This window comes from Planococcus citri, chromosome 1 (assembly GCF_950023065.1).
Source record: "Planococcus citri chromosome 1, ihPlaCitr1.1, whole genome shotgun sequence".
Lineage (NCBI taxonomy): Eukaryota > Metazoa > Arthropoda > Insecta > Hemiptera > Pseudococcidae > Planococcus > Planococcus citri.
The window spans coordinates 4860475-4886695 of NC_088677.1; the positions used below are offsets into that span (position 1 = coordinate 4860475).

General features: G+C 35.7%; 1 protein-coding gene across 5 annotated transcripts in view; it reads left to right on the forward strand.

Annotated features, from left to right (window-relative positions):
- The window catches only part of LOC135845586 (sodium-independent sulfate anion transporter-like), a 55117-nt gene that overhangs the window by 20430 nt on the left and 8466 nt on the right, over positions 1–26221 (forward strand). For 2 of the 5 annotated variants that reach the window (XM_065364252.1, XM_065364243.1), the window contains exons 2-3: positions 23861–24120; positions 24512–24707. In XM_065364252.1, the coding sequence (XP_065220324.1) occupies positions 23861–24120; positions 24512–24707 (456 nt within the window). Of the gene's footprint in view, positions 1–561; positions 802–16719; positions 16890–23860; positions 24121–24511; positions 24708–26221 lie in introns of those variants that run through there. The other 3 variants (XM_065364269.1, XM_065364259.1, XM_065364276.1) reach the window with 3 other exon arrangements.

Genomic DNA, 26221 nt, shown 5'->3' on the forward strand with positions numbered 1-26221 from the left:
TTTTTTTTTTTTTACAAATTGTCACGTACGTGGACGTTGGTCTTATGGTTATTGGTAGATATCAGTGATACGCCTTCGAAATTTCAACAATAGAAATGTAAGAAAGCTACGAGTAAATGATAATGAAACTACGAGGTGAAGGCCACGAAGGGTCGCGTATTCTTTTCCTCGATGAATCATTCATTCAAAACATCATCAAACACGATAGTACTACGCTCTACGCTATAACATCATATCAATCCCCACCTCCAGTTCCAGATTCTTCCAGCTGTTCCAGCATATTCTACATACCTCGCTAGGGATCCCCCCATGCTCTCCTGCCATCGTACATAAAGATGCTCGGTGCAGCAGAATACGAATAGTACGGTGGGGGCATCTTAAAAAAAAGAGAATTTCATTTCATAAATTCCAATATCAACACTGATAAGACCACGAGTCGCGTGGTCGACGCGACATGAGGGGAAGCGGTGTTATCACTACTTGTAGCATTTGTTTCCCATTAATAGGTAAACACATTTTTTGCTTTCCTTCATTATGACTATGAGCTTTGTCTTTCATATTTACATATTATGTAGAGTAGCTACAGTACATTTTCTGTTGTGCTCGTGAAATGGTAGTACGAGTGTGCTTCGCGTTCTGTAGTGTACAAGTCAAGTACATGTGGTCGAACACGTTGAAATAAACCGAATGTAAAATATTAAGTACGCAGTTGTTAAACTTGGTAAGACGTGATAAAAACTAGTTTGTTTTCCCGGTCATATTTTTATGTAGCTATTCCTACGGTCTTCTACTTTGCTGTAGGTAAGTAACCGATTAGGTACTTTGGTATCTTCGACACTTTATTTTTATGTACGTACATATTTCCAAATTCTGCCATTATTTTTTCATTGTCAATACGAACATGCGTCTTCCTTTTTTTTGTTTTTGAAGTGTGTGAGTAATCAGCTGTTCAAAAATATTCGCTTGAAACTTGGTATCGTCGTTCGTCGTTATTTTAAGCATTATTTTGTATGGTTATTGTTTGATTTGGACGATGTTTTAATTCTTTGTTCTCGCGGGAATTGTTTATCAATAATTGCACTCGGAAGGCGTGTATAACTGTATACTTCATATATTTGATGTGACAAAATGTACACAGAGACGCAGACACACATTAATGGGCTCTGCTATGAGTATTGAGTATACTTAACGCATCAGCATCGAACCCGGAAGCCAATAAACTCTATTAAAGTAGGCTTGGGCGTTTCAATCATCGCAAAATAAATCATCAACGGGATTAACAATGGGATTGTCGTGACGTAAGTGGATAATACGAGATATTGTAAAACAAATAATAAAATTATTCTGATACCGGCGAAATAATGTGAAAAAGAGACGTCGTCGTTGTCATGTCGAAATACAAATGATTGGTTTTGGTAATTATTGGAGTGTTTGAAGAAATGTCGAAGGTTTTGCTCTGTACTCTTCAAATGTAATAAAATCAGCGATGAAGCTCTCTAATTACTTTTATATTCTCTTATCATTTCGAGTTCATTAAAAAAAAAGTGGAGTTTCCGAGAATTATACTTTAATTCTTAGAATGATTTTCAATTTGAAATACTACGTGAAAGTTATTCGAATTTCTGCCAAAAAAGATATTACCTACTTACCCATTCTATGATAAAATGCAACAAAAATTAATAAAATCTTGCAAAATTAAAGAAAAAACATGAATATCTTTTCAAACATCATGAAAATTGCAGAAATTGGCTAAAGGAGCTCACTTGAAAGGCGTATCAAAAGAGTACATAGATGATCGGACTCAGCCCTCCCCCCTCCCCCCGCTCAAAAAACCCCTAACCAATGATGCGACAGTAGTCAATTTTAATTTTTTGCCATTTTGACAGTATTGCCAGATTCAGGGATTTTCCACTTTGCTGAAACAGTCTAGGGATTTCTTCAGGAATTTGCATTTTTGCAGGGAAAAATCCCTAAAAAATTTGATTCTTGCGCGCAAAAATTTGTATAGTAAAACGCGCAAAAATTTGTATAGTAAAACATGCAAAAATGGACGTCTTTTTGGACCCATTTTGTTGAAAAAGTGTTGCCTTCTTTTTCATAAAATCATCACACATTAAAGTTCGGAATTGAGTGCTTTTACAATTTTAGTGGTATTCAGCCAATTTTCAAATGTGCAGGGATTTTTTAGGGATTTTTAGATGCTTTCAAATGAAGTGGAAAATCAAGTATAACAGGTTATTGAGCTTCCAGACCAGGAATTTCTGTTGTTTGGGGATTTTTTGGGCGGAAAATGAGAGAATTTTTCAAAATTAGGTAATTTTGCGAAACCCCATCTGGCAACACTGCATTTTGATTACATTTTGTAGGAGGAGAAAGTAATTATCTGGTCCTCATCCGCAATGTAGGGGGTGGATTGCACATTCAAACGCATTACTTTTGTTGATTCTCAATATAATTGCATTTCTTCGCATAAATGCAACTATCCACCAACATTATGTCCTCTGACTCTTTCCTAAGGAGCCTCGTGAACCGAAACAGATACACAATTTAACAAGGAACTTGATATTGTGAAGCGCAAAGTCATAAATAAGTAGAAAACGTCATAAGTTGTTCAGGTAGGAAGCCCTGATGGTAGATCTTCTCAGGGTTAAAGCGTATGAAGGAAATTATGACATCTCAATTAGCCAAATAATAAATTCATGTATTGATGTTGTAAACACATAATATCATAGGTTGCTCAAATCATATACAGGAATGAGACTTCTATAATTAAATGATAATTATAAACTTCTAGTAGAAAACGTAATAGATTGAATGCATAATGTGATGGCAGGCTTTCAACGTTTTTAGTTGCATATTGAGCCCAAAACCGAAAAGCTCATATGAGGCCTATAGAATCAAATGCCTACTTCTCCACTTTTTTCGAAAATGAGTTAAGCATGCTTTGGTATACTACAACATGTCCGGCATCTGATGAAAATGTCAAAATTTGAATTTTGGTCAAGGAAGTATGGTAAAACAGCGTGTAAAGTTAGGGGTTAGAATCAAAACTCTACTTTTTTAATGGAGAAGTCGAGTTTTCAAACGAACCTGGCGGATTTCGAATGAAACACTAGTGTTATGCCTTGAAATTATGCTTGAAATTGAATAAATTCATCAAGTGAGGACCCTTCCTGCAAAAAACACCTTTCATTTTTATTAATAAAAATTAATTTTTTTTACTTTGAAAAAAAAGGAAAATTATTTCTATTTCCAAATTAATGGTCTAAAAATGCAGTATTATTTCAATTTCTTAAACTTTACAAGATTTCCTGAACGTTTAGCACTGTATTGCTAAAAAAAATTTGATGAAATGTGCTACAAAGATATATTAAGTGTAAGGTTGGAGACAAAACTGCACTTCTCCAAACTTGAAGCGGCTCATGGAACTCTTATGGCAACGTGTAGGGTAAAACAAACATGCAGGTCACTATCGGCATGTTGGTAAGAAAATATTAGACGTATTACCTCGGTATTTTATGTTACGATGAATGCTAGGGAGGTTTTTTGTGTTTTTCTCAAAAAGTTCAAAAATGGAGAAGTACACTTTTGATTCTAGTGGCCTCATATACAACCCCCTGTTGGGGTCTTGGTTAAGGACATCGCGTTCTCTGGAGTGCTGTGTCTACTGACGAGCTTTTAACCCCGACGCCCGAGTGCTAGTTACATTCCACGGTTCCTCATTTATGATCCTTCATGACTTATATCCCACGATACAGTGGAGATATAAGAACGCGTAAGGTGTGACTCGATGTGTTGGTCCATGATGAATGGGATAAGTTCCAAGCCTCCTTAGAAAGTGTATCCGCAGCATAAATTGATATTCGTAAGTCTTGGTCACCAAGGTATTCCACTGGGCAGCAAGAAGTCGAAAGCGTGAGGAGGAATGCGTACAACAACTGGAACAGCTAGCGTGATGAGTTGTTGGAACTAACAACTGAGGAAAAAACACTTGTGCAGGAGCTTATAAATAAGGGCAAAAGTTCAACGTAAAAGTAGCAGGGATGACGGATATTTCGTGTGAAAGTAGGGACATAATGGTGTGCGTCGCAGTGGTCTCATTGGCGGTAGCAAATTGGTGGTGGTATTGTGGAAGGGTTGATAAGTCGCGAATATTTCCAGCGACTGACGTCACGAATACCTTGTAGAATTACATAGAAACGTTCATTTTCTACCGCCTATAGTGGAAAAAGTGATCATTTCTACCGCTACAATTTAAGGCCACGGAGGAGGAGGTCATGAGGTTTGGCTTGACACCACATAAATTCAAAGTGTTTAGAATTTTGATCAAAATTAGAACTCATCGTGCTACGTCTGGAGTGTTGAACACTTTGGAATTTTGTTTTGAAAATAATTTTGTAAAAGGTTTTAAAAAAGATCTGCAGTGTAAATTTTACAGATTTTTAAATGAATAGTTATCTATTTTTGTACTCATCAAAAAAAGTTCAACTTTCATCTCACAACTTTGGCAGAAAGTAAGCCAACTGGCAAAGAATTTTTTGTACCGGACAGAGCTACATTGAAAGAGCATGCAAAAATGCATCACCAACCAACATTTTTCAATTCAAAATCAACTTTTCGTCAAAAATTGAAAGAAATAAAAATTTAATCAATTTGACCCAGAAAGCTGAAATTTGTCATGGACAAAATTTTATCAGATGAGTTTGGTAGGTTTTTTTTTGTGAAGTTTAGTGTCCCCCCTAAGAAATTTTAAAAATACCGAAAAATTACCAAAAAAAAACTGGAATATTATATGAAAAAATTTGGAAGAAAAAAATGAAATTTCACCAAAAAAAATAGCTTTTAAGTATTTTTGTAAACAGGACTTTTGTTCAGCAAACTTTGAAACGAAAATTGGACTTCTTAGGCTGACAAAGCAAACATTAATTATTTTTGGACGTTTTGGCAAAAAAAGCACAAATTTTGTTGCAAATTTTGGCAAGAATCACGATCATTTCTTTTTTTTATTAAAGAACTACTTCCAGAGAATTTTGACGAAAAAACATTACTTGAAACAACTTTCCATCAACTCGCAAAAAATTTACAATTTTGCCAAAAAATTCCCATTTTTTGGCAATTTTGGCAAAAACAGGATTTTTTGGGACAGTTTTGACAAGAACAGGAATGTTTGACAATTTTCACAATAAAATGGGCACTTTTTGGCAATTTTAGCAAAAATTGGCCCCGTTTGATAAACTTGACACGTTTTGACAATTTTAGCAAGAACTGTCCATTTTTGACAAATGTGCCAAAAATGGACACTTTTTGACTTGAGCAAGGGGGAAAAAATACAACCTTATAAGCACGTTTGAAAAAAAAAACAGGACTTTGGTTTGGCAATTTTGGAACAAGAAGGGACTTTTCGAACAAGCAGGGCGAAAATCAATTCTTTTAGGATATTTGGGGTGGGGAGAGTACAAAAAAAGCCTGGAGGTTGAAAAGCTAAAATTTATATGTAAGTATTGAACGATAATACATATTTCAACATGCTAAGTCGATGGGAGGTGGTTTCAAGTAATTCTGGAGTCTCCAGCCATATTTGGTAATTCCAGATTTTTAAAAAGTGCCATAAAATGCCTCCAAATAGTGACACACTTGCTCGATTACACACCATTTTTCCAAAATCGGTTCCTGCTTTTCGAAATCTATATAATTTCTCCAGCAATTTCACGATTGAAAATTCAAAAAAATTCAGAGTGCTCGCGCCATTTGACGAAAAAATCTAAAAATCAGTTTTACGCCTAATTTCTGACATTCCAAACACACTGAAGTCGGTTTTAGGATGTTTCGAGGCGTCCAGAATTTTTTTGGAAATTCCAGTTTAGAAAAAAAAAACTCAAAATTTGCCCAAATCAACTTTAGCACGTACTTATAAACACGATTCGTGATTCTAAATCGATTGGAATTGGTTTCAAACTGTTTTGAGCAGTTTTGGAGCTTCCAGTAGATTTTTGAAAGTTGAAATTTCCACAAAATTTCACCTAATGAAGTTGTAAAGTTGAAACTCGTTTTATCCTTCGATTCCACAATACCGAGTACGAATTGGTTAAAAAAAAAATTGTAACTTCATTGGGTAATGTTCTGGAAATTTCAATTTTCAAAAATCTGCTGGAGACTCCAGAACTGCTCAAAACGGTTCGAAAGCGTTTCCAATCGATTCAAGGGGTTGAAAACAAGATACATACCAAATTTTAGCTGTCTATGTTAATATTGTGATAAAATTTTGATTATTTCCACATTTTTGACCCATATAATTTACATATTTCCAAAAATTCACCAAGAGTCCAAAAATTCACTTCATCTCCAGGAATTTCGGCTCGTGATGTATTTTTGCATCGTTTCAAAAATTTTCTCAACAGTTGAGATATCTTTTCAGTAAGTAATTGATTTAGAACACTTTGAAATCTCAATTTCACTCCACTTTCGAGGTGTACAATGAGAAAATTCGCCATTCCAGCGAATTTCGACCAGAAACCTCGAGCATGATTTTGATTTTTGGACCAGATTTTGAATTTCGAGAAAGCTGAAATCCTGAAAATACATATGACGAGAATTTGGCGAGTATAGATGAGAAGGAAGAGACAAAATTGTTTGCTTTGATTGAAATTAAAAAAAAATGCCACTATCACTTCATCAATGAAGGGATTGTTTCTGCAAAATTTACGAGTATAAACCAACAAGGTTATGAAGTTACAATCGAGCGATTATAATGATCCTATTTTGTATCAGAAAAAATGTAAATACCCATCGATATTAGCTGGGAAAAATCCACTTCGTGCAACTCGATTTATTGGAAAAGCTACCGAATTCATAAAAGAGCACCTGTATACTATTATATTGATAACGATAAACGATACCGCCATTATTACTCTACTCGAGTACAGGACGAGGTATAAGTTAGGTATGGAATATACTCGTATACTCGAATGTGTACGAGAATTGAGATAGACAAGACATACATTGGTAGTTTGTTATAACAATAAAGACATTGTGCAATTATAAGTATCCTGTAAACAAATACTCGATAAAAATTTCTCCAACCCGAGTGTAGGTAACTTAATCTACATTTATAGTACACGGAAAGCTGTCACAGCAAACTTGAAAAATTTGAAATGACAGCTGTTCTTAACGAGTGAACGAGTAGGTATGAACTATAATACGAGTACGAGTTTATAGAGTTGAAATAGTGATGACTACTCACCAACCTGGCTGACGCAGCATAATACCTTTGATAACAGTGTTCTGCTCGTTATAAACACTGTTTACAAAATGTTCGACGTACTAGATACGTATTGTGGTTTTCTAAATTGGGGTCAATTTTTTCTCGAGTGGGTATATTTTTTTCGTTCGATTTCTGAGAATTTTTAAAGGTACGATTTTTTTGACGAACTTTTAGCGAGGGATTAAAATATTTGGGTAGGTATAAAAAAGGAGCAAGGCTTCTGAATATTTCTCAGAATCAACTCCCACAAGGAGATGACGAATGGAAAATTTTTTCAATTTTAAAATTGAAGGCTTGCTTATTTTAGCCTTGTAAAGTTCATCGTTGTTCAAAAAGTGATGTGATTTTGACCACATTATAGTGAAAAATATTCGATTAAAGAAAATACCCGCAGTTTAATTTTCAATACACGTTGCTCTAAAAAAAAATTTAAAATTTCTTCAACAAACTGGGATCATTCAAAAAATGTTTCCATAAAGCCCCTTTCAATTTTTTTTCAGCAATAAAATCAAATCGATTTTCTAGCATTCCTCTCCACAATAGATACATTTTCTTTCAAACTGATCATTGATTATTCTCATTTAGCCAACACAGCACACCATTAAGTCAAGAGGTTAATTCGAACCAATTCAATTAATAATCCCATTCAAAATACATACACGATCGTCGATCGCGTGACATCAATCATCGATCAATGCACATTGATGCCCCTAGGTAGATACACGTTTTCAGCTAACGAGAAACTTGCCCATGGTGAAATGGAAATCGTTCAAAAAAATAGGTATAAAATGTTGTAATTTCAAAAGTAAAATGCTCGAGGCATTTTTCTAGCAAATCTGCAAGTAATAGGTGTCATTATGTATATATAGATGATTATAATTAGGTTCTATGATCTTGGAATCTAGCTGCAAATTGCCAGTAGCCTCACTCATCTTTGGGCAACTACTTGTAGATAGTGAATTTAGTGCCACAAAATATAGATCGGAGTGTAAATTAATATGGCATTATAAAAACGATATTCTTTTGGGCAGGTGATGAGGGGTTTGTATTTTTTTTTCTATTTTCAGCAATTAAAATCTGTTTGATTGCTCAGGACTGCTGCAAACTGACAAAAAATATGTTTGCACGGTTTCAAAAATGTCACCAGTTTAAAGTTGAGATTTCTTTGAAAGACCAGTTTCAGATCAGTGAGGATTGTTTTTATGTGATTTTTTGCAATTTTTTCAAAAACTTTGAAACAATGTGAAGCTTGAAATTTTTTCCCAACAGAAAGTAACTAAGATACAAGATGTGAACAGAACATTGCAGTGCAGGAAAAAAATCATCAAAAGTAAACAAAAAAAATTACGAAACAATGAATATTCCAATTAAAATCAAAAATAATCAAACTCGATGGAGACTTTGACAATTCCACCAGGACCCAGGACAACTTTTTTCTAAGGGGAGGGGGATAGTCCTAAGGAACATTTATAGCCCTTGTCCTCAAAAAAAAAAAAAACTCTCACGCAGTAAGCGTGAGAAGACCGACTTTTCGTAAAATAAATATCTTTTACGAACGAATTGATCCACTTTTATTTAAACAGTGATTCGCGAACGAACTGATTCGTATAAGTGACTTGTTCGTGAACGAATCGATTTGTACAAGTGACTCGTTCGTGAATGAATCGATTCGTATAAGTGACTCGTTCGCGAACGAATCGATTCGTATAAGTGACTCGTTCGCGAACGAATCGAATCATACAAGTGAATCGTTCGCGAACGAATTGATTCGTACAAGTGAATCGTTCGCGAACGAATCGATTCGTACAAGTGAATCGTTCGCGAACGAATTAATTCATACAAGTGAATCGTTCACGAACGAACCGATTCAGACATGTGATTCGTTCGCGAACGAATTGATTCGTATTAGTGACTCATTCGCGAACGAATTTATTCATAAATTAAAGATTCGTTGGCGAATGGTTCTTTCAAAAAATTGATCAATTCGTTCACGAATGATTCACAAAAAATTGAGGGTCGTATACTTAATAGGAATCGAGCAAACCTAGTGAGATTTCAAGTTTCATCGAAATCAGTTCAGCCATTTCCTAGGTAATGAGTTTTGAAAAATTCTGAAAAAAAATTTTGTCGCTCGACAAATTTGAAAGCTTTGAGCTTTTGAAAATTTTGTTTTCGATTACGCGCGAAAGCTACGAACTTTTGGATTATGGTGCAAGTGCGAAATCATAGGAATGGTGATGGACTTGTGATACTTCAAGTTTCAGAAAAATTGGTTCAGTCGTTACTCAAGGTAATGATTTTTAAGTGAAAAATGTCGAAAAAAAGTTTTGTCGCTCGATAAACTTGGAAGCTTCGAACTTTTGAAACACGATGATGGTGACAAATTGTCCGGCTAGTATCCAAGGGCTGACATTTTGAGTTTCATCAAAATCGGTTCAACCGTTCCTCAGAAATAAATTTTTAAATGAGTTTTTAAGTGAAAAATGTCGAAAAAAAATTTTGTCGCTCGATAAACTTGGAAGCTTTGAACTTTTGGAACTTGATGATGATGGCGAAATCTCCGCTAAGTAGTGTAGTTCTGAAATTTCAAATTTGATCAAAATCGATTCAGCCGTTGCTGAGAAATTAAATTTTATGTGTAAATTCACCTCATCACATACGAGTACTTAAATATTTAAGTAAAGACTTGGCACACGAATTCATTTAAAATTGAACTTTTAAAAAATCATTTCTCAGGAACGGTTGAACCGATTTTGATGAAACTCAAAATGTCAGCCCTTGGATACTAGCCGGACAATTTGTCACCATCATCGTGTTTTAAAAGTTCAAAGCTTCCAAGTTTATCGAGCGACAAAATTTTTTTTCGACATTTTTCACTTAAAAATTCATTTAAAAATTTATTTCTCAGGAACCTTTGAACCGATTTTGATGAAACTCAAAATGTCAGCCCTTGGATACTAGCCGGACAATTTGTCACCATCATCGTGTTTCAAAAGTTCAAAGCTTCCAAGTTTATCGAGCGACAAAATTTTTTTTCGACATTTTTCACTTAAAAATCATTACCTTGAGTAACGACTGAACCAATTTTTCTGAAACTTGAAGTATCACAAGTCCATCACCATTCCTATGATTTCGCACTTGCACCATGATCCAAAAGTTCGTAGCTTTCTTACGTAATCGAAAACAAAAATGAGCTTTTTCAAATTTTCGGGGGGTGACTTTGCACAAAATTTTTTAAAAATTTAATTTCTCAGCAACGGCTGAACCGATTTTGATCAAATTTTAAATGTCACAACTAGGCTACTAGCCGAACATTTTGGCATCATCATCAAGTTCCAAAAGAACGCAGCTTCCAAGTTTATCGAGCGACAAAATTTTTTTTCGAAATTTTTCAAAACTCATTACCTAGAAAACGGCTGAACCGATTTTGATGAAACTTGAAATCTAAGTAGGCCTCTACGATCTCTATAATTTCGCATATTCACTTCGATCCAAAAGTTCGTAGCTTTCGAATTAAATCAAAAATTCAAAAAAAAAATTGTATATATATATCTCTATATATAAATATTCTAGGGGGTAAACTCGTAACTTTTTTATAGATTAACCAGCAAACTCATAACGTTTTGGCAAACTCGTAACCTTTTTAGGACGTGACTTTTCGATGAGGTGCCATATGAATCTAGAAGGTGTGGGGAGTCTACTGGCAAAGTTTGAGCAGGGACGTGAGATTGCTGTTTATACACTTTCTCTTTTGACTCAATTTTCAAATGAGTGCATAGCCTAATTATTATGTACTAGGACATAAGGAAAAGGTGTTTATTGCCAAGAATGCCAATAATCATTTTTTAAGTTCTGTTTGGTGATTCTGGTGGTTGAAGGTCTCCTCTTTCACGTCGCGTGGTCAAAAATCGCCTAAAATGAATTTTTGACTGCTCAATTTTAATTTAGAGCTGATTATACAGGTCCGAATTTTCGTGTTTTTCAACATTAACATTGATTTTACGAGGAAAGTATGCATCCTATGAAAAAAATGCAATGAAGGAAATTGTAGAGCATAAAATTTCCTTTCTGCTCAGAGCTGGTTATTTTTTTGTAGGATGCTTTGTTAAAAAGCTATTTGCAAAAAACAGAGATGTATGGGACTTTAAAAAAAAAGCTTTTCTAAAAAATTGATGTTTCGGCAATGAGATACCTCTCCACAGGTCACCCAAAAATCAAGTTGACGAATATAACGCGGCCTAACATCGAGTACTATCAGGCCTATGGGGTGACGTGTCGAGCGCATGCACAGCAACGAAGTTACAGGTGGGACGTGAGTTTGTATTTTATACAAAACGTTATGAGTTTACCTGTATGCGGCTATATATATATACTAGGGGGCTACGCCCCCTGGCCGCTTCGCGGCCCAACCCCCATACTCGTTCCTCGGGCTTCGCCCTCGGAACTCGCTCTTGGGGGCTGCGCCCCCAAACCCCCCTTCGCTCACTCTTAGGAAAGGTTTGCTACCAAGTATATGCCAGTGTCTCCAGATTTGGCGATTTATCGCATTTTTGGCGATTTGAAATCGTGAAAAGCGCCCAAAAAAGGCTGTTGGCGATTTGTCGCATTTTTGGCGATTTGAGATTTCTTCAATCTTTTCTTTTTTAATGGGATTTTTCATTAAATTTTGTTTTTTTAAAAAATATTTTTTGTAAAAAATTATAAAATACTTTCTGCAAAAGGAATAAAAAAATACAATTTTTTCTGAAAATTTCAGAAAAAAATTGACATATTATTGGTGGTAGCTTAACGAAAAATCTGGCGACACTGGTACGTTGGCGATTTTTGGCGATTTCAGATCGGCGAAATGGCGACCTCGACCTCGCATCCAAAAAATCTGGAGACACTGGTATATGCTTCGATTAGAACTTTGATTAAAATGATAGATGATAGACGCGAAAGCAAAGTACTGATGATAGACGGATTAACATTATAACATTTATTAGCAATAATACATATTAATATTATGTATCTGTTTCTGTTGAGAATTTCACGCTTCATCGATATGCGATATGCATAAATCATAATCCTCGCATTGTACTTAAGAATTCCGTTGTTGGAGGAGTGGGAGGTTTGTATGCGCGCGCATGTCGCGTGATCCTGTCTGGAATAACAACGACAGCGATGCGTTGTCCGGTACATTTACGTTGGTGTGTGTGCGTATGCTTGTGTGGGTGTGTAAGTACACACATCGTTGTAACGGTTGTTTGTTATAAAATGCCATCAAAATCGATCAAAATCACACGATCTAATTAACTTTTTGCTAATCTGTTTTCACCATTTTACAGAGCATGAAATATCGAACATTTCCCTCGTTGACAGTACCCATCCAGCGTTTTTAGTTTTCGAGATAATTTAATTCAAAATTGTGTAACTGAAATTCGAAATTTGAATTCAAAATAGCTCAAAAACTAAAAACCTCAGAGGGGTAATGTAATCGAGGGAAATGTTCAGGATTTAATGCTCTTTAAAATGAGATATTAACCACCCTTCTAGCCTTTTTCGTTCTTGATATATTTGAGAATAATCGAAAAAACGGCAAAAACAGCCCATTTAAACTCAAAATTTGGGCCCTTTAATTTCAAAATTTTTGCCCCCACGTATTTTTCCTATATTCTAGAGACGTTAAGCTGTCGATTAAAAAAAAAATCAGCTTTCTAGGTGCCATAGATCGGGCTCAGGACTTTTTTCCGATTTTTCGGGTATTTTTTAATTAATTTTTTTCGTATTTTTCGCGTATTTTTGGGGTATTTATTTTTCTTGCAGCTTTATAGGATAGATATATATATATAAACCTTATATAAGGAAACCTGAAATTTTGGGAATGAGCCTATCGTGATCCCAGACCCTCGAAACGCAAAGAAAAGTCACTCCCCGACCCAACTTCCACTATCGCAACAAATACAATACTCCACTTTTCTCCGAAAAGTCGGTAAAAAAAAAAGGTGGCCCTACATACAAAATGGCGGCCATTTTGACTGACAGGTCTGCCGAAATCGCAGGTTTTGCGTTCCAACAAAGGACTTGCACGAACATTTTCAAACGGTACAAAAGTACATAGATTGAAAGAGCAGGCAAAAATTCATCACCTGTCAAAATTTCAAAATGCTTAAGTGCCTTTTCCGATTTTTCGTGAATTTTCAAAAATCAAATTTTGGCCGAAAATGTGGAAATAAATCAAAATTTTACCAAAATCTGGAGCCTCCAATGGATTTTTTAAACTAGAAATTTCCCCCAAATTTCATCAATAATGGAGGGCAAACCAAAATTTAATCTGCACTTCAATTCTAACACCCTCTGAGGACGACTTCAGGTGGGTTCAAGTCATTTTAGAGCCTCTAGTGACTTTTTGAAAGGTTTCATAGGCACTTTTAGGAGAATTGAAATTTCCAAAAAGCAGCTGGAAGCTTCAAAACCACTTGAAACCACCATGCAGTCGACTTCTTAGCGTATTGAAATTAGTTTGCAGGATGAATTTCGGCTTTCCAACTCCATTTGATGACATTTTTGGGAAAATTCAAGTATCAAAAATCTACTGGAGGTTCCAGTAATTTTCAAGAATTTACTGGAGGCTCCAAAACGACTTGAAATTCACCTGTAGTCGACTTCTTAGCGTATTGAAATTAGTTTGCAGGATGTATTTCGGCGTTCCAAGTCCATTTGATGAAATTTTTGGGAAAATTCAAGTTTCCAAATGTTTTTTAATCTACGCTCAATTATAAACAGATTTTCTTCAAGTTGCAGCAATCCCGAGCAACGATACTCCAAAATTGGACATTATAACGGTGAACTTCAACAGCTGAAAGAAAACAAGCACCTCTTCATCCACCCCAGAGGTGGTGATTAGGGGTAAGGAGGGGGGGAAATGCTGACTAAACAGTTGCAGAATAAGCCAAAACTGGATTTTTAGCTGCCCAAATTAATTTTCGTGCCTTCTGGAGAAGTTCAAAAATTCTGGAAAAATCGAAAATAACGTTAGAGGCTTTCGAATGACTAGAAATGGGGCAATTAGGTTCCGGTCAGTTGATATTAATTTTGTGGATACATGTTCCCATTTTTAAAGAATGAATACCTTGAAGGAAAAAAAACATAAATAATTGAGAATAGACATTTTTAAATTTTCGTCAATTTGCCAAAAATCGAAAAAACCAATTTGAGCATCTAAAATTGTGGTTATAGTTCGGCATATGACAATAGGAGTAATTGCACCCTCCCCCCGCCGATCCTCTGGTACAACTTTATTCTTCAAGGGAACGTCTTAAGGAACATTTTAAAGCTAACTTGCCCAAAAAAAAGTTGGCTTTACATACAAAATGGCGGCCATTTTGATTGACAGGTTGGCCGAAATCGCAGATTTTGCGTTTCAACATAGGACTTGCAGGAAATTTTTCAAACTTTACAAAGGTAGACGAAAGATCATGCAAAAACTTATCACCTGTCAAAATTTCAAGTGCCAAAGTGCGTTTTTCGATTTTTGGTGCATTTTTGAAAATCCAATTTGGGCCAAAAATGAGGAAAAAATCAAAATTTTACCAAATTGAGCAAAAAAGCTGAGGGATATACCCTATTTTCGACATGCCAAATCGATTGAAAACGGTTTCAACCCGTTTTGAGCAGTTCTGGAGCCTCCAGCAGATTTTTGAAACTCGAAATTCTCACAAAATTCCATCAAATTGGAGTTGTAAAGCTGAAATTTATTCTAAAAACCAATTTCAATACGCTACGAAGTACTGCAGGAGAATTTCAAGTCGTTTTGGAGCCTCCAGCGACTTTTTGAAAACCTCCAGCAGATTTTTGAAACTTTAAATTTTCACAAAATTTCATCAAATGGAGATGGAAAGATGAAATTTACTCTACACTCCAATTTTAACACCCTCTGAAGACGACTTCAGATGGGCTCAAGTCATTTTAGAGCCTCCAACGACTTTTTTGAAAATTACTGGAGCCTCCAGTAGATTTTTGAAACTTGAAATGTCCCCAAAATTTCATCAAACTGAGATGGGGAGTCGAAATTCATTCTGTAAACTAATTTCAATACGCTACGAAGTTGACTGCTGGTGAATTTCAAGACGTTTTGGAGCCTCCAGCGACTTTTTGAAAGGTTGTATGACGTTTTTTTTGAAAAATTGAAATTTCCTAAAAGTAGCTGGAAGCTTCAAAACCATTTGAAACCACCATGTAGTCTGCGAAGTAAATTTCAGCTTCCCAACTCCATTTGATAAATTAATGTTGGGGAAATTTCAAGTTTGAAAAATCTTCTGGAGGCTCCAGTAACTTTCAAAAAAGTCGCTGGAGGCCCTAAAATGACATGAACCCATCTGAAGTCGTCTTTAGAGGGTGTTAAAATTGGAGTGTAGAGTAAATTTCAGCTTTCCATCTCCATTTGATGAAATTTTGTGAAAATTTAAAGTTTCAAAAATCTGCTGGAAGCTTCAGGAATTTTCAAAAAGTCGCTGGAGGCTCCAAAACAACTGGAAATTCACCTGCAGTACTTCGTAGCGTATTGAAATTAGTTTTTAGAATAAATTTCAGCTTTACAACTCCGATTTGATGGAATTTTGTGGGAATTTCGAGTTTCAAAAATCTGCTGGACGCTCCCGAAGTGCTCGAAACGGGTTGAAACCGTTTTCAATCGATTTGGCATGTCGAAAATAGAGTATATCCCAAATTTCAGCTTTCTTGATCAATTTCGTAAAATTTTGATTTTTTCCTCATTTTTGGCCTAAATTGGATTTTCAAAAATTCACCAAAAATCGAAAAACGCACATTAGCACTTGAAATTTTGACAGATGGTGAATTTTTGCATGATCTTTCGATCTACCTTTGTAAAGTTTGAAAAAGTTCGTGCAAGTCCTACGTTAAAACGCAAAATCTGCGATTTCGGCGTACCTGTCAATTAAAATGGCCGCCATTTTGTAAGTAAGGCCAACTTTTTTTTTGGCAAGTTTGCTTTAAAATCTTCCTTAGGATGTCCCCTTTAAGAAAGAAGTCGTCACGGAGGATTCACCGGGGGGGGGGGTGCAATTACTCCTATTGTCATATGCCGGACTATCATTAGGGTTTCTTCAGACCAGCTCTCGAAAAAAAAAATTGAAACGAACACGCAATCAATCAAACTTCTGATATCACGCTGTGCAAAAAAAAAATGAGAAGTTTCCACAATAACACACGAAAATCAACACCTACCGAATAATTCCCTTATCTTCATCCGGTCAACAAAAATTCACTCCCATTGATAAGAACTTTCGAAGCAGACTAAACTAACGTCGCAAATTATCAGCGATTACTTTCGTAGCTTTTATTTACGATCGACTTTTCTTTTTTATCGCCGCAGTAAACTTCGGTTTGTATTCGAGCTTTATTGCTTTACTTTCCTCGCTTCGTCGCCCTAAAAATATACGAAAATACGAGGTACACGGTACAATGTAAACACTAAACAGCTCGTCGTGTGTTCGTGAGATTTATCGTTTTATTGGTTGATTTTGTCATCGTCTACTGTATAGAGCTTAAAATTAGTTCTTATTGCAACCTGTTCGAGCACCTTGAAACATCTTCATCGGTCCTCGGTCTTCGGTCGCCAGTTCAAATCGTGAGTACGACGAGTATAAGTAGGTATATTTACTTCTTTCTATACTGGAAAATTATCCGCATGGTCGATTACTTCCTGAATAGTGATGATCGCTGGGTATGTGAGACCTTGGATGAAATCCATAAATTGTTAAGCTTTGCCAATCGAATCGGCGACTGCTTCAACATACTACGAGTATAGGTACTTGTTGTAAATAGGTGTAGGTGTCTAACCTATAACGTGATGGAAGGTGCAGAAGGAGGTGGATGGCGGCGTCAACATTCAATCAAAATCACTTTCCCTTATGTACTATAGTTCATTGTCATCTTAAAAGACGCCGAATACGGACGGACACAATTAATATTACGTAATTTTTCATCGAACCAATTCGCTCGACACCAAATTAGCTGATTTCAGAAGTGAAAAAAAATTTTCAACGGGACATGAGCAGTGCCCACAGGTCATCGAGTGAAATTTGCGTCTTATCTCCGCGATATCGAATCTGTTGGCTTGGTCGTTAATCACGAATTTCAATGGCCTGATAATGTCAAAACATTTATACTATAAGATGTACATTAGTTAATATTATATGCGCGTCATTGTATGTACATACATACATGATGAATATGTTGCAATATTCTAAAATTGACACCGTCGTTGCTCCGAATATCGCGACAAACTTTTCTTTTTGGACAGCCTTCGAGTGGTTTTGCGATACGCGAGTTTGTGTACTCGAGTCGCAATATCACGAGACCTGGTATGCGATTTCTTCTTTCTTCTCGTTGTAAGTTCACATACTCGTGCTCGTACAACTTTTATCTAATTCGTTTGATTGATTTCTTCCTCGACGCTGCATTCTGCGATTTCTCGTAAATCACGAGAAAGCTCCAGCTCCAGAATTGAATTCTCGTGCAGTAGTCGTGAAAAATTTCCATCAATTCCATCAATTAGACTCAACATAGGTATAATAAATTGATTGAAATTCTCGTCAAGTTTCTTTACAACTGACACGAGTGAGTGATGAGTGATGACCACAACGACATATTTCGAACGATTCGAATTTTTCTGTAGTAAGATTATTATCCGAATTCCGAGTGAGAAAAATTTCTCGCATATAGGCAGGAATACATAGTAAATTAGATAATCACTGGTTAAGTTGATCAGCAAAAATGGCCCCGGTCACATGAGTTAATTCTGTAGTATCGCCTAAAACGAGGGAATATCCCGAAGGACGTTATGTTAATTTTTACTCGAACTGGTTTCGCGAAGCGTTAGGGCATGAAGTTCTCGTTTGTAAACTCAGAACACGTGCAAAACGTCTTATTTGCGATGAATTTTTCATAGGTAGTTTTGAAAAAAAATGTTCTTTTGTATCGACGTAGGTTTAGGTCCAGGTAGGCATAGGGACTTTCGTATAGTCGAATGATCTTATAGGATGGGTATGGATTTCGGCGAATTTTCTTCATATTAGGTATACATATACGTCATTGTAGGTATCGTGAAAAATGCAACCGGTTAAATCGATGGTCAAGCTCGTACGTCAAACTATACAATGATGCGTGAGGAATGAGGATTTTGCAATATTTTGCTTCTAACGTCATGGTCTAAATAAGATTATTACACTATCATGACATATTTAAATGCAGATTCTGCAAAAAAATATATAGTTGTAGTAAATCAAAGAATGAAAAATCGAAGTCAGCCTTCTCACAAACGAATCACTTAAAGAGTTCGACTTCGAGCTAGATTTTTGAAAATAGGAATTTTTCAATCCATCAGCTTCTGGATGTTTGAAATCAAATTTCATTTTCAGTCCGGCTGACAAGGGAACCCCTTGAGGTGTCACACTCCGATTTGAACGGGACCGCGATTTTTGGAAAGAACATAGTCTAAAACCCACAGAACCAAATTTTCAGCTGCCCAAGTTCGTTTTTCGATTTTTGGCGAATTTTTTGAAAATTCTAAATTGACTGTTTTTGACGATTTATGCTTTTTCTTATAAAGTACGTAATTGATCAATAAAAATGGTCAAAATAAGTCCCAAAACTAATATTAATTACCGAAATCCAAATTTCACCATTTCCAGACATTCTGGAGCCCCCAGCGCGATTTTTCAATTTCTCCAGAATTTTGAATTTGCTCCAGAAAGCGTGAATATGAAGTTAGGCAGCTAAAAATCGAGTTGTATATTACACTCGACCTGTTTAACGAGTTTATCCACATTTGAGCCGATTTTGAGAAGGACACCTCAAAAGTGGCTTTTTGACCAGTTTTTTTCAAAATTAAAAAATCCAAAAAATCAAAAGATAACCGTTTGTGAGGAAATTTTTGAAATTTGCGCGAATCGCTGTATTTTGTCCGTAACTAACCCCCCAAATCCAAATTTCATCATTTCCAGCCATTCTGGAGTCTCCAGCGCAATTTTTCAATTTCTCCAGAATTTTAAATTTGCTCCAGAAGGCGTGAATATCAAGTTGGGCAGCTAAAAAATCGAGCTGTATATTACACTCGATCTGTTTGACGAGTTTATCCACATTTGAGCCGATTTTGAGGGTGACACCTCAAAAGTGGTTTTTTGAGGAGTCACTCTCACTCCAAAACGGCTGGAAATGGTAGAATTTGCGCTCCGGGGGTTAGTTCTTGAAGAAATACAGCAATTCGCGCAAATTTCAAGAATTTCCTCACAAACGGTTATCTTTTGATTTTTTGGATTTTTCAATTTTGAAAAAAGCTGGTCAAAAAACCACTCTTGAGGTGTCACTCCCAAAATCGGCTGAAATGTAGATAAACTCGTTAAACAGGTCGAGTATAATACGCAACTCGATTTTTAGCTGCCCAACTTCATATTCACGCCTTCTGGAGAAATTGAAAATCTCGCTGGAGGCTCCAGAATGCCTGGAAATTGTGAAATTTGGATTTTGGGGGGTTAGTTACGGACAAAATACAGCGATTCGCGCAAATTTCAAAAATTTCCTCACAAACGGGAAACTTTTGATTTTTTGGATTTTTTAATTTTGAAAAAATCTGGTCAAAAAGCTGCTTCTGAGGTGTCACTTTCAAAATCGGCTCAAATGTGGATAAACTCGTTAAACAGGTCGAGTGTAATATACAACTCGATTTTTAGCTGCCCAACTTGATATTCACGCCTTCTGGAGAAAATTCAAAATTCTGGATAAATTGAAAAATCGCGCTGGAGGCTCCAGAATGGCTGGAAATGGTGAAATTTGGATTTGGGTAATTAATATTAGTTTTGAGACTCATTTTGACCATTTTTATTGATGAAGTACGTACTTTTAAAAAAAAAGCATAAATCGCCAAAAACAGTCAATTTTGAATTTTCAAAAATTCTCCAAAAATCGAAAAATGAACTTGGCCAGCTGAAAATTTGGTTTCGGGGGTTTTGGACTATGCTCTTTCGAAAAATCGCGGTCCTGTTCAAATCGGAGTGTGACAACTCAAGAGGTTCCCTTGTGAGCTTCATTTGACAAAATATTAATTTTCACAGTGATCTTAGAAACCTCATCAAACAATAAAATGTATAAAATCTTAGAAGTTGAGATGGTGAAATTTGCACTCTCACCAGATTTGGCCGAACTCAACCCAAAATATTGGCTTTAATGTAACGTGGAACCGATTAAAAAAAAATTGAGTCCCCCCCCCCTTCTCAGCCCAACGTGCTGAAAGTGCAGACTATTTTCTATCACTGGTGAGGCTAGCTGGTTCAAAAATGTTGGAATTTTCACAAAAAATAATCATAAGGTACGCAGGGCCGTCGAGAGCCGATGCAAGCTCCACACAAACATAATTTGGCTTCATTTCTAGGGACGAAACTATGCAGTGAGTTTTGAGACGGGAGGAGGGGGAGGGGGTCGACTGAAAATTCGGCGACTGATATGGGGTGAAAATACCAATTTCTCCGATTGATATTATATTCATATTATGATTTATAAAAAATTGTATTTTCTGTTTTGGATTTTTGGGGGCTCAAATGTGGATTTTTTACTTCAAAACAAGATAAAACAAATTGGTCCGAGCGAAGTGAGATCGAAAGTTTTTGAAAATTTGATTTCGAGAGATCAAAAACGATGCTTTTTCTAGGAAATTGATTTGAACAAAACGAGAACAAGTCAGAAGGAAGCGAGGGTGAAAACTTTTAAAAATTTGTATTTTGAGAACTATAAAAACGATGTTTTTTTTATGCAAGGAGTTCATTTTTTTGGATTTTAAAATTTGAGAATTTTTTTAGGATGTTAAAAAAATGGAGAGTGGGTCAATCGCTACATTTTTTTAAATTATATTTTTTAGGACTCAAAAATCGATGCAACATGCTCAAAAAACTTTTAAACCCACAAAAACGCGTTTTTCATATTTCAGATGAATATTTTGGAAAAAAAAACAAATTTGGAGCAACGCAGCCTACGTTGTTAGAAGATACGAATGTGATGATTTTCGATTTTAAACCTTCGAACAGATACATGAGAAAATCATGTTTGCAATTTTTTTGTGTTCTCATCGTTCAAATACTTAGTAGATTTTCGTTTTTTCTCGATTTCCTAAAAAATGAAGCCCTCCACTTTGAAATTATCGATCACGTCCTCGCAGTTCGTTTTGAAAGGGGAAGGGGATACGGGGAAGGATTTTTTGCGATATTAAAAGCTTTTTTTCTGGGGTGGAAGTGTTTTGACGTTTTCATGTCTTTTGACGCACGTTTTTATACTTTTTTGTACATGTTCGAAAAATGTCATTGAAATTTCGTCAATTTTTGGCCATCAATGATGATTTAATTTACTGCGTTTTCTGTTTTTTGAAGTGATTTCGACGCAATTTCAACTCGATTTTGTCAAACTTCGCTGAAAGTTTGGAGATTTAGAGTTTTTGATGGTTTTTTTTTTAGTTTATCTATCATTTTAACAAGTTTTTTTTTTTTAGTTTTTCATGTATTTTTGGCAAATTTTCCGATCGTTATTTTTTGGTAATTGACAGTATTTTTAATGTTTTTGTTAAAATATTTTTTGAATAATTTCAGCACGTTTTTAAAAACTTTTTTTTTGACAATTTTTGTACTTTTTACTGATTTTTGAAAACTTTTGCAAACATTTTTTCAATTTTTTCAGCGATTTACTGAGTTTCTGAGTTTTTACATCATTTTAACACGTTTTCAAGAACTTTTGTATGATACTTCAAGCGATTTTTTTTTCAAAATTTAATTTTAATTCTGTGATATTTCATCAGTTTTTTTCTATTTCATCATTTTTTTAATATTTGAGTATTTTTTGATATTTTGCTCAATTTTCCTGTAATGTTTCATCAATTTTCAGTTACGACATTTTAGCAACTTGTCGAGCAATTTTCGCAAAGTTTGCTCGAAGCAGGTCGATTTCCCAGTTTTTCAAAAATTTGGCTTTTTTGACTATTTATAGGCTTTGATTTCAAGAAAATTTGATTATTTGTGATAATTTTTATTAATTTAAGCAATTTATGCAGAATTTCTCCTAAAATTTGAAATATTTTCTCAACTCATAATCGGTTTCTAACATTCCATCAATTTTTGACGAATTGAAAATATATAACTTCTGCTCATTTTTGAGGAGTTCATACAGCCAAAAATCCATAATTCCAGCGAATTCCAGCTGCACTCTTTAGATATGACATTTTGAGTAGATTTTAAAAAATCGTCCAAAATAATACCGATGATCAAATCGACTGGAAGAAGCTCATCAGGGGGGAAGAACATTTGAGGAGCTTGGAATCAAAACTCACTTTTGCCACCAAAAATCGATATGCGTTTTTTTGCGGATTCGGATACTTCTTCAATTTCTCTATCACTCTACAGAATCCATTTTTCCGAATTCGGCCCCAGTTCTTCACAATTTGGTGTTAAAAAGTGCCCTTGGAGTCAAAACTCACTTTTGCCACTGGCAAAAGTGAGTTAAAAGTGAGTTTTGACTCCAAGCTATAAAAAAAACTGTATTTTCAAGGTCGCATGGCAGTCTACAAAGCCAAAATGATTCAATTGCAACTTCGGAAGCATTTTCTGATGGTGAAAATAGCGAAAATGGTAGTTTTGAATTTGGAAGTTATGCAACTGAGGAGGTAAAAAATTGGATGTATTGAGCGCTCAAAACTTTTAAAGCTCTCTGGAGGCGGAACAAAATACTCTACAGAAAAATAAAGTCGAGGAAAACTGTAGAGAATTAAATTTCCAATCGACATAATGTCGTTAGTTTTTTTCTAGGGTGCTTAGTTTTCTGTATATTTGCAAAAGAAAGTATAATTTTTGGAAAAATTCAGCGCTCAAAACTTTTAAAGCTGTCTGGAGACGGAACGAAGCATTCTACAGAAAAAGTAAATCGAGGAAAATTGTAGAGAATCAAATTTCCAATCGACATAATGTCGTTAGTTTTCTTCTAGGAGGCTTATTTTTCGATATATTTGCAAAAGAAAGTAAAATTACCCCACCTTGGAATCAAAACTCACTTTTGCCAAACTTGAAAGCCATACTGCAACGATATGGCAACTTGAAAAAAAAAATTTTCTCATGGAATCCTATTTAGTAGTCTTACTCAAGAGCTCGACACACTTTGCGACGTTTTTTTCATCAACGCACTAGGCAAAATCAGTTATTGTCGATTTTCTCGAAACTTTGTCCGATGGCAAAAGTGAGTTTTGATTCCAAGCTCCTCATTTGTCTATGACACAACAATGACTTGACAAAGCAAAATTTTACAATTTCCAGAAGTTCTGGAGCCCTTAAAACGACACATGATTCATACAAAAAATCGAGGTACTTATTAGGCAAGAATTCACTGAAATGAGCAGAAAGTATATTCTCGATAGGGATTTTAAAGATTGAAATATCGGTAGATGAGATTTTAGGTCATTGAATCGGTCAAAAAGTTGTTACCTTTCGAAATACGTACATACGATAGCTAGTGTGAAATTTTCATTTTCGTTTACTAACTCGGTTTGTTATGATGCATTTGTATTTACAGCCAAACAGAACGGTGGAGCCGGCGGTGACGCTACGAAATTACAAATCGAAGATGAAGAAACATGTTTGAACTGCATAAAAGAAAACATCGTACAGCAATTTACACAAATGTCGATACAGAAGAGACTCCCTTGCACGAAATGGATTCCTACTTACAGTTTAAGCTTCCTCGTACGAGACCTTATCGCCGGTATAAGTGTCGGACTGACCGCAATACCTCAAGGAATGGCTTACGCCAACGTCGCAGGCCTCGATCCTCAAGTAATTAAATAAATTTTTATTCAGCCTAAACAATATAAACACGCAAAAAATGCGTTATATGATGCGCTATTTATATGTATGTATTAGTCGTCTGCTCGGCGATAATAATGAAACGAACATTTATATCTATGGTGGAAAAAAATTATCTAAAACAATAACATGCGAGTCGATACGGATAAGCTACTACTTAAATGCGAAAACAAAAACTGCTCGCAAGGTCAATATCAAATTGATAAAAAAAATTCGATGAACCGTGAAATAATGGTGAAAATGTGCGTTCAATAATAAAATTACACTGCTGTTTCGTTTCATCACTTAATTTCTCATATTACGTACTCGTATAAATACGCGATGTGTACCTACATTTTCTCGGGTGTTTTTTTGTTTACAGTATGGATTATATTCGACTATAATGCCGTGTTTCATATATATAGTATTCGGAGGCTGTAAGGATATGACGTTGGGACCTACGGCTATCATGTCTTTGATGACTTTTCCTTACGCATCCAAGTACGGTCCACCATACGCTATATTGTTGTGTTTCCTCAGTGGTGTTCTCATCCTGCTGGCTTCAATATTCCGACTAAGTAAGGAGATTTTCTTTTGAAGAATCGTAAAATCGATCTACAGATAGTTCGACCCAATCAACATACAAGTGTTCAAAAAGACTGACATTTTTGCTGAGCAAAAAATTCAGTTCGTTATTTGCAGATGGGTCTAAAAATCTAAAATGCTGGAAAAGATGTATGTAATTCTGGCTTTTCGCAGTTGCTACACCTGGAAATGGGAGGGGAAGGAAGTGGGATGGATGGATGGAAGGAGGGAGGGAGGCGGAAAGGGAGGGGAGTGGAGAGGAGGGGACAGGAGGGAGGTAAAGGTTAAAAAGCTATCATTTCCAAAATGGCTCAGACTCGAACTTTTTTTCCAGTTATCTATGTTAGTCTTGAGAGCCTCCCCTCACTTCAAATTATGCTGACTTCAGCTGGCCCTTTGCACAATGGGTCTTTGAAGCCCCTCGAGTGTAATAATGGGAAAATTTGACATAAAAATGGTTACGCAGGCGCCTCAAGTTGGAGTCGAAAAAACATTTTCAAAAATTCCGAAAATCATGACCCAATTTTGGGATCAAAATTCATCAACATTGCTCAAAAAGACATTTCTGGTTGAATATTTTGAATTTTTCACAAAATGAATAGATTACACCGAACCTTCTAGAAAAATCCCATAAAGTCATGAACGACCCAATTTTGGCATCAAAATTCATCAAAAATGCTCAAAAAAAATTGCGACAGAAATTTCAGATTTTTTGCCAAAATTTTGAACCATTTCGAAAAGTTGCATTTTGAGTTTCTGCAGAAACATTTCAATAGGTCGCATTAGCTACACTTATTCAAAAATCATGAATCAATTTTGTTCTAATTTTTCACAAAATCTTGTAAAATGCAGCATAGCTGCCCATTGCAAAAATATACGAGTTGATTCGATTTGATTGCACCCCCCCCCCCGGCGATCCTCCGGGACCACTTTTTTCTTAAAGGGGGAGTCCTAAGGAACATTTCTAGCCCTTGTACTAAAAAAAAAGTGGCCCTACTTACAAAATGGAGGCCATTTTGATTGACAGGTCAGCCGAAATCGCAGATTTTGCGTTCCAACATAGAACTTGCATAAAATTTTTCGAACTGTACAAAGGTATGTCGAAAGATCAAGCAAAAATTTATCACCTGTCAAAATTTCAAGTGCTAAAGTGCGTTTTTAGATTTTTGGTGAATTTTTGAAAATCAAATTTAGGCCAAAAATGAGGGAAAAAATCAAAATTTTACCAAATTGACCAAGAAAGCTGAAATTTGGAATACGCCCTATCTTCGACATGCCAAATCGATTGGAAACTGTTTTTAGAGCAGTTCTGGAGCCTCCATGTAGATTTTTGAAACTCGAAATTCCCACAAAACTTCATCAAAGGAGTTGGATAGCCGAAATTTACTCTGCAAACTAATTTCAATACGCTACGAAGTCAACTGCAGGTGGATTTCAAGTCGTTTTGTAGCATCCAGCGATTTTTTGAAAATTACTAGAGCCTCGAGTAATTTTTGAAACTTTAAAT